At 43.2% G+C, this 9126-nt stretch overlaps 1 protein-coding gene across 2 annotated transcripts; it reads left to right on the forward strand.

Moving 5' to 3' along the window:
* The first annotated feature begins 247 nt into the window (after nucleotides 1-247).
* Nucleotides 248-8351, forward strand: LOC100382756 (Transducin/WD40 repeat-like superfamily protein). 2 transcript variants are annotated; one of them, XR_004849784.1, is made up of 11 exons: nucleotides 248-637; nucleotides 863-968; nucleotides 1201-1261; nucleotides 1366-1661; nucleotides 1837-1976; nucleotides 2271-2345; nucleotides 2430-2520; nucleotides 6395-6598; nucleotides 7498-7542; nucleotides 7811-7951; nucleotides 8044-8351. XR_004849784.1 is itself a non-coding variant. In NM_001366799.1 (10 exons), the coding sequence occupies exons 1-10, from the start codon at nucleotides 404-406 to the stop codon at nucleotides 7894-7896; spliced, it is 1338 nt and encodes a 445-aa protein (NP_001353728.1). In that variant the 5' UTR covers nucleotides 295-403; the 3' UTR covers nucleotides 7897-8182. The 2 variants fall into 2 exon arrangements, 1 of the variants encoding a protein (NP_001353728.1); NM_001366799.1 differs by having other exon boundaries at nucleotides 295-637; nucleotides 7811-8182.
* Nucleotides 8352-9126: the final 775 nt, after the last annotated feature.

The raw sequence follows: 9126 nt of genomic DNA on the forward strand, positions 1-9126 counted from the left end.
TAAGTCTCGATTGTACAATAATCAGATCTGTTCAAATGTCGGATCAAATTAAAGTAGGGTTGTGAGTCGTTTGACATGACATGTACTCGACCCTTGCCTAGAGTCAAGTCGTATTAAATTGGTTTGTGTTTCTTTATTATACGTGCTGGGTCGGGTTTTTTTTTTTTTTTTTTTTTTTTTTTTTTTGCTCCGATCGAGTTTTTGGCTTTGGTTGGGTCATTGGGTGGGATTTTGGGTAAAAAATCATTGGTCTTATTTGCACCCTTCCTCTCCATCTAGACACTGAAACGGCCGTTGAAAAAAAAGGAAATACTTGGGAAAAGCCCTCCCCTTCTCTTCTCTCGCCTTCACCACGCGCCGCCCGATCCGCCACCGCCCGCCGCAGCCAGCAAGCCAAGGCCAGATGGCGGCCTCACTCGTGTCCTCGTTTACTGTGCCCCTCGTCTCCGCCGTCCTCGGTGCCGCCATCGCCCTCGTCTTCCTCGCCGGCTACCTCCGCCGCAAGCGCGCCGCCATCGCCCACATCCCTCCCACCGAAACCGCCGCCGCCCCGGACCAGCCTAAGCATGTCCGCCCCTCCAACCAGGCCCAGTACAAGAAGGGCCATCTCCGCCCGCATCACCACGCGGCCGACAAGGTGATCTCAGTCTCCTCCCCCGTCTCTCGGTGCGATACACAGCTACTTCCGTCTTGCCAGGGAAACAAAATCCGCCGCATGGGGATTCATTTCCGAACAAGTATTCTTTCTGTTTGCTAAACACCCTTGAGATGCGGAGTCTTCCTGTATCTTCCGAATCGTTCCTATCTCACCATGAAGATGACATGAACGCACCCTGATCTCCATAATCTTTTTTTCTTCTAGGACGCGGCCAAGAAGCACCACCATCTTGATGTCAACACCTTGAGGGGGCATACTGACTCCGTCACTGCACTTGCCTTCTCCAATGACGCCTGCAACCTAGTTACCGGTCAGCCTATTTCCCCTTCTCATTGTTTCATGCGACGCGTTTTCATAGCCTAGTTTGGTGCCGCCTCTTCTGTGGACATCTTTATATTCCCTGCTGCTCACATTCCACTCAGTTGGCAACTATTTCTGCCATGGCATCGCAAATCCACGAAATCTTACATGCATCTGCAATCAAGTGTATCAGTTACCCCACAATCCAATAAATACTGAATCTATCCTGCTTACTGTTGCAGTATGTGCTGATGGAGCCATCAGGGTATTCAGGATCGATGATACCTCTAGCAAGAGCTTCAAGTAATATATCACGTTCAATAAAAAGTTAATACTTCTACCAAAAAGAAAAAAAGAAGAAGCATGGGCAGCACCATTGAGCTATGATGGCGTGGGGATGTTTGCAGGATTCTTAGGATAAACTTGCCAGCTGGAGCGCACCCTACGGCTGTTACTTTCTCAGAGGGGTCATCATCTGTTGTTGTGGCGGCGCAGGCGCTTCTGGGATCATCTCTTTATATGTATGCGGATGTTAGCGCTCCTCCAACCGCGGAAAACAAACTGCAGGGAAAGCTTTCTCCACCTGAAATCAAGTGGAGTCACCCCAAGATACATGGCAAGGAGTCTGTGCTCAACCTTGCAGCGGCCCGTGCAACTCATGGGTCTGGTGATGGGAGCACTATTATCATTTCATGCTCAGAAGGTGTGACCTGTTATATTGGCCTTTACAGTACTTAATAGTTATTTTAATGGATTAAAGATTGCAATTGGCAGATGTTTTATTCCATTAGCTTCAAATTTAGACATTTTTTCTTTTAGTAGTAAACACAGAAACTCTTAATTTCTCACTAAGGCTAATTATCCTATGCTGTTCACAGCAACTGATATCAAAGTTTGGCATGGGAAGAGTGGGAAGGAGTTTGGTACAGTTGACACCAATCAGTTAAAAAATAATATGGCTGACATATCCCCAAATGGTCGCTTCATAGCTGCTGCGGCTTTTACTGCTGATGTCAAGGTTAGTTGTGTTGCTTGCTAGTCTTCTTCTCCTTGTATTTTTATCTGGAATATTTTTTTACACTATCAAAGACCATTAGATGACTATATTTGGTAAACTTTTCTTCATTGGAGTTGTCAATGCACTGGAATTGTTCTCCCCTGAAAGGCTGTCTTTGTATTGTGATATTAGTCGCACCAGATTTTGTTGAAAACCAAATTAGATAAACTGCCAGGCACTTCTGCCGCAGAGGCTGCTTCATAGTTGCAGTGTTTATAGGTTCCCTACTTATTGTGATATTTACTGATGCTTTAGGTGTGGGAGATAGTTTACTCGAAGGATGGTTCAGTGAAGGAGGTTAATAAAGTTATGCAACTCAAGGGTCATAAGGTAATAACCCCCAATCTTCTTTGCGACGAGTTCCATTTGATTGGACTTAATCTTATGAGAAACTGATGAATTTTTTTAATTCAGAGTGCTGTTACTTGCTTGTGCTTTGCTCCCAATTCTGAGCAAATTATTACTGCATCCAAAGATGGTTCCATTCGAGTATGGAACATTAATGGTATGCTATATCCGGTTACCTCCACATCTTTGTTGCTTCTTGAGTTCATAGCATCTAGCAAGTTAAACTTGGCAAGTTGGCATGTTCACTGGAAGCCACCATTCTATAATTTTTTTTAATATATATCCTCTCCTTAATGCGCTGAATTCTATCTTTGCATGTAAGGATCATAAACACATGGTTTTTATTGTGCTTTTCTTCACAAAGCCGCCACTTTGGAAGATTCCTCCTTTCTTTCAATACAAGCATTCAGTGATTCACTTATCTATTAGTAGAATCTCCCAATAGAAACATCTAGTGTGTAGGTGGATTATACTAGCGACCAGCATGGTTATTAAGGCGTCGCTAAAGCGACGCCTAAGCGGTAAGGCGGGCGCGGAGGCGTAAGGCGTCCTCTCGCCTTGCGTGCAAGAGTAAGGCGCGTCCGCGCCGGGGAGAAGAGGCGGTCAGGCGGCGGCAGGGCGCGACAACACGCAGGGAGGGGAGAAGATGGTGCTGGCGGGATGGGGAGCCGGTGAGCCGCTGACGCCGGGGTTGAGCCTGCGTAACGAGCGCGAGTGGATGGAGCGGAAAATCTGCTGCGAGCAAGATGAAGGCGGCGCCTGCTATCTGCCTTCGCTGGTACGCTGGAGCTGTGAGAAGGTTAGGGTTTTGAGTCTCGGTGGGGCACTGGGGTGGATGCTGAATTAAATGGGCTTCTAGATGGGCCATGAAATAGAAGACCATATTATTCTTTTTTTCTTTCCTTTTCCATTTCCCTTTTCTTTCTAACATTTTTTGACATATTATAATTCAAAGAATATTGAAAATTTTGAGTTCTGTACTTAGAAGGTTAGGGTTTTGAGTCTCGGTGGGGCACTGGGCACTGGGGTGGATGCTGAATTAAATGGGCTTCTAGATGGGCCATGAAATAGAAGACCATATTATTCTTTTTTTCTTTCCTTTTCCATTTCCCTTTTCTTTCTAACATTTTTTGACATATTATAATTCAAAGAATATTGGAATTTTTACTTCCGTTTTAAGATTCGTTTACAACGGAATAAGCATAACAAGGTCACTAGAACAAAGTGGTGGAAGCTTAAAGGGGATGTGGCCCAAACTTTCAAGGAGAGAGTTATCGAGGAGGGCCCTTGGGCAGAAGAGGGAGACGCAAACAACATGTGGAGGAAGATGGTGACATGCATCCGAAAGATAGCTTCAGAAGAGTTTGGGTTGAGTCAAGGAAACAGAAGGGAAGTTAAAGACACTTGGTGGTGGAACGAAGATGTCCAAAAGGCTATCAAGGAGAAGAAAGATTGCTACAAACGCTTACATCATGACAAGTGTGCAGACAACATAGAGAAGTACAGGATAGCGAAGAAGTCTGCAAAGCGAGCAGTTAGTAGAGCCCGGGGTCAAGCCTATGACGCCCTTTATCAACGGTTGGACACAAAGCAGGGAGAAAAGGATATCTATAGGATGGCCAAGATTCGTGAAAGGAAGACAAGGGATGTCAACCAAGTCAAATGCATCAAGGATGAAGCAAACCAACTATTAGTGAAGAATGAAGAGATCAAGAACAGATGGAAGGAGTACTTCAACAAATTGTTCAATGGAGGGAATGAGAGTTCTACAATAGAATTGGACGAACCATTCGATGACAACAACAGGGGTTTCGTACGAAGGATACAAGAATATGAAGTTAAGGAGGCGCTAAAAAGGATGAAGGTAGGAAAGGCGATGGGCCCTGATGGTATGCCTATCGAGGTATGGAGATGCCTTGGAGACATAGCGATAGTATGGCTGACTAAGCTTTTCAACACCATCTTTCGGACAAACAGAATGCCCGACGAGTGGCGGCGGAGTACGTTAGTACCAATCTTCAAGAACAAAGGAGATGCTCAAAGTTGTACTAATTAACGTGGAATTAAGCTCATGAGCCATACAATGAAGCTATGGGAGAGAGTCATTGAACACCGCCTGCGGAAGATGACGAGCGTGACCCAAAATCAGTTTGGTTTCATGCCTGGGAGATCAACTATGGAGGCCATTTTCTTACTAAGACAACTTATGGAGAGATTCAGAGAACAAAAGAAAGACCTGCATATGGTCTTCATAGACTTGGAGAAGGCTTATGACAAAGTACCTAGGAGTGTAATGTGGTGGGCCTTGGAAAAACACAAAGTATCAACAAAGTACATTAATCTTATTAAAGATATGTACACTAATGTTGTGACAAGTGTCCGAACAAGTGATGGAGACACCGATGACTTCCAATTAACATAGGACTACATCAAGGGTCGGCTTTGAGCCCTTATCTTTTCGCTTTGGTGATAGATGAGGTCACAAGGGACATACAAGGAGATATACCGTGGTGTATGCTTTTTGCCGATGATGTGGTATTATTGAGGAGAGTAGGAGTGGTGTTTCGCAAAAGTTGGAATTGTGGAGGCGACACTGGAAGCAAAAGGTTTTAGGCTTAGTAGGTCTAAAACAGAGTATATGAAGTGTGATTTCAGTGCCATGGGGTATGAGGATGGCGATGTTAGTCTTGATGGGCAAGTGGTACCCAAGAAAGACACTTTTCGTTACTTAGGATCAATGCTTCAGAAGGAGGGAGACATTGATGAGGATGTCAGTCATAGAATTAAAGCTGAATGGTTGAAGTGGCGGCAAGTTGCGGGTGTCTTATGCGACCCCTGGGTGCCACACAAACTAAAAGGCAAATTCTACAGGACAACAATCTGACCGGCTATGTTGTATGGAGCAGAATGTTGGCCCACTAAAAGACGACATGTCCAACAACTAAGTGTGGCAGAGATGCGTATGTTGCGCTGGATATGTGGCCACACAAGGAGAGATCGAGTCCGGAATGATGATATACGAGAGAGAGTAGGAGTGGCGCCAATTGAGGAGAAGCTTATGCAACATCGTTTGAGATGGTTTGGACATATCCAACGAAGACCTGAAGAGGCACCAGTGCATATCGGAATAATTAGGCGTCCCGAGAATGTGAAGAGAGGTAGAGGTCGACCAACCTTGACGTGGACAGAGACTGTGAAGAGGGACCTGAAGGAGTGGAATATTGATAAAGAGCTCGCCGTGGATAGGAAGGGGTGGAAGTGTGCAATTCACGTGCCAGAACCCTGATTTGTAGTTTCGCTTTTCCTCCTTAATCGTTTGACCTTTTCTTGTGCCCCTTTAGATCTTGCTGGTTCTTGTGGGTTTTATCTCTTTTTATGTGTTTCCCCGTTTCGTCGTTTTTCGGTTCTCCTTTGCCTTTGTCTCCCTTTTCTTTTCTTTGGGGATTGAGCTCTGAGGTTTTCATATGGGGTTTCATCTCTAGTCTACCCCAACGTGCTTGGGACAAAAAGGCTTTGTTGTTGTTGTTGTACTGGGATATATTATGTGTTAGAGACCTATTAGTGTTTAGGACCTAATTTTATGTGCAAATATATATATATATATAATATTGTATATTTCTATCTATTTGAGACTATATTTCCATATTTCCTATTCTCATTTCCTAATTTTATACATTACTAAGGCCTCGCCTCGCCTTACGCTTTAACGCTTAAAGAGGTAAAAAGGGGGCCGGTCGCCTTACCTCGCCTTACCGCCTTAATAACTATGGCGATCAGAGTTATCATTTCTCTGGTTTTTATTAGCCTTCTCTAAATTTTGATCTCCTCTTCAACTTTTTTTGTCATGCTGCATTAGTTGACACTTCAAATGCAAATTTCCTGTATATAATGTCTGTGTCAATAACACATGTTCTGTTGATGTTTGCCATTGTAGAAGTAGTTATTCCCATCTTGAAATCCTTTCAAGCATAATGCTTTGCAAATTTTGTTTTGTTTTTTTGTGATCTGATACACATGCTTACTGTTTTCAGTAAGATACCACCTTGATGAGGATCCAAAAACCTTGAGAGTTATGCCAATTCCACTTCATGACTCTAAAGGTTCTGTTTGCCAGTATGATCACATGACAGTCTCTCCTGATGGTAAAATTCTGGCTGTAACAAGTGGATCAACGTTGCAATGGTTACTTGTGGAAACTGGTGCAGTTTTGGATACAGCTGACAAAGCACATGAAGGTTTGTAATGTCCCTATTTGCTAGGGTGAACCTTTTTCATGTTATTTTAGTGTGTATGTCATTCATGATTAGTCTTTTCAATTGATACACTCGGAGCCTCATGTCTTAATCCATGATGCATTGCTTGTTCTAAATATTTAGAAGCGCATATTGGTTGACTTTAGGCAACATGTTCGTTGCACTAAATAAAATATGAGCAAAGTGCCAGGCAGGTGACAGTTTAGACAGATTGTGTGTGTTACGTCTTAGGTGCTTGAAATACCTGAATTAGTTCTTAGAATCTTTGAAATGGTGCAATCTTTTGTGTTTGAGTAGCGAGTTATCCACCAGCTAGGGTACTTATTTGTTGGGCACTAACCTGTGAGTTCCCAGCTCAATGTGTACCTGGTTACAGGTCAGGGGTGAGAATGTTCTCACATTCTGGGGATGAGGAATGTGGCTTTGACCCCGTTTCCTGTGGCTGTTGCCAGTACACCCAACTGTACAAAGTCAAAGTATATTTCTGAGCCCTGCAGCGTAGTCCTGTGGAACATGGCTATGAGATGTTGAGATTGGAAACGAAACTTGCTCTAGCCTTCTGAAGATCCATTCTATTTCCTCTGCACAATGATGGAGCTATAATTAGAAGACTTGTGTGGTGGTATATCAACAACCAAATACTAGTATAGTATATGCACTAAATTTCTTAATCTTATGGGGCTCCAATAGAATGAAATTTGGAGCACGAGGGGGCCCATGCCTCCTGCCAGTCCCTCCTACTAGCTAGCACCCTTCCTGGCTCTGAAGTGTTTTAGCCTGCTTTTTGATTGACCCTGGCGTTTGATGTTGATAGTGTATGGCAGATTGCATGGGCACACTGATTTCTTGCTTTGAATGACATTGTGTTGACATGTACTCAGGTGATATAACTGGCATTGCTTGGGCTCCACGGACAATTCCCAATGGTAAGAAGATCTCTGCAAATGCTAGATGAAATGTCTATTACAGACTTGCGGTCCTTGTTAGGAACTACAAATGATCTGAGCTTTTGCAGCCTACATTATTTATTTAGGCTAGCACTTGTTTTTTTTTTTTAAATGTTGTTTGGTTTATCCTGGATAACTTGGCTGCAGAGTACGCCATGTGAATTGTACTCATGTAACCTTTATTTGGAACGAGGGAGCATACATCCATTTTATGACGTCTTAATCACGCTTCTTTTGATTTCTTTAGGTGGCGTGCATGTTTTTATTTTGGCGACTGCTGGTGTGGACAAAAAGGTGAAACTTTGGACAGCTCCAGATGTTGGTTCAACATGAGTGGTCGAGGATTGAATCTGCATAAGACAGCTTTGCCAAGGGCACAGAATTGAAGGTGAGACAATAGATGGATGCAGGCTTGATGTAGCCCAGAACAGTAGGTGCTCCACTGATAATATTGCACTGAACCGAGGCAGACATTGTTAGTTTTGTTGCGTAGAGTTTGAGAGGAGGAAGGGAAGGGAGGCCTGGCTGTTACTGATGAGACCCCAATGCATCACGCAGGCGGCAGCCTTGGGGCTGTAGTTTCGCTACCTTTTATACAATAAACTGAATGTTGTCTGCATTTGTATTTTTTTTTCTTTCCTTCCTTTTTACTGTTGGAATGATCTGGCTGTGTGATCAACATAATTTAAGCTGCTGCTGCTTGGAATAGACGTCATTTTATTTGTCAAGCAAATGTGCTGCTTTGCGCATTGTTTGACATTATATTGTTTGATAAAGTGTGCTAAGTATGAAAATGCCAAAGCAAGTGTTCTTTCTTTATCTAGAGTAGAGGCGTACAGCTGATAGTGTGTCCTCCGATACGCGTTCACTTTATCCTAGGCCAATGGAAAACGAGTTTTTTTTTTGTTTTTAGTAGGTTGATCCGTTAATGAACATAGCACAAGGGTTTTTTTTGTTATATTTGACTAAATTCGAAATGGTATCTTACCGTAGAAAACGAAAACGATCGGTACATACTGCTGTTTATTTTGTAACGTAAACGGTAGCTGATAACGTTAAATCATGTTTGTAAGTTCCCGATAACGTTAAATCATGTTTGTTTAAGTTCAACCGGTAATTAGATACCACACGATAAACTGATAACGTTCTATTCAAACTTGTTATCGATCGTAATTGAGTATGAATCATTATCGTTGCCACTTATGTCATATTTCGTGACTTATGTCATATTTCGTGAACCAAACGACATCTTACTTTTATCCATTAATTAATTGAGACTGAACTATACGCTACTAGTTAATTATCCATATTGCTGAGTACCATTTGTGGCACTGGACACGGCAGGACGGTCTGGCCCGCGAACGGTCCACCTTAAGGAGCGGACGGTCCACGATTAGATCGAATCAGGCGTAACTAACCCCTTTTCCACGCGTGTTTATCCCTCTAAATCTGCGGTTGTTGTTGTGATACGTCTAGGAACGAGTCCAGACCTCCCCTTATATATTAAGGGGTACAACCGATTGCAAACACTAACAATCGAACTACAATCAATATATCTTTTGT

Source organism: Zea mays, chromosome 1 (genome assembly GCF_902167145.1).
Source record: "Zea mays cultivar B73 chromosome 1, Zm-B73-REFERENCE-NAM-5.0, whole genome shotgun sequence".
Taxonomy (NCBI): domain Eukaryota; kingdom Viridiplantae; phylum Streptophyta; class Magnoliopsida; order Poales; family Poaceae; genus Zea; species Zea mays.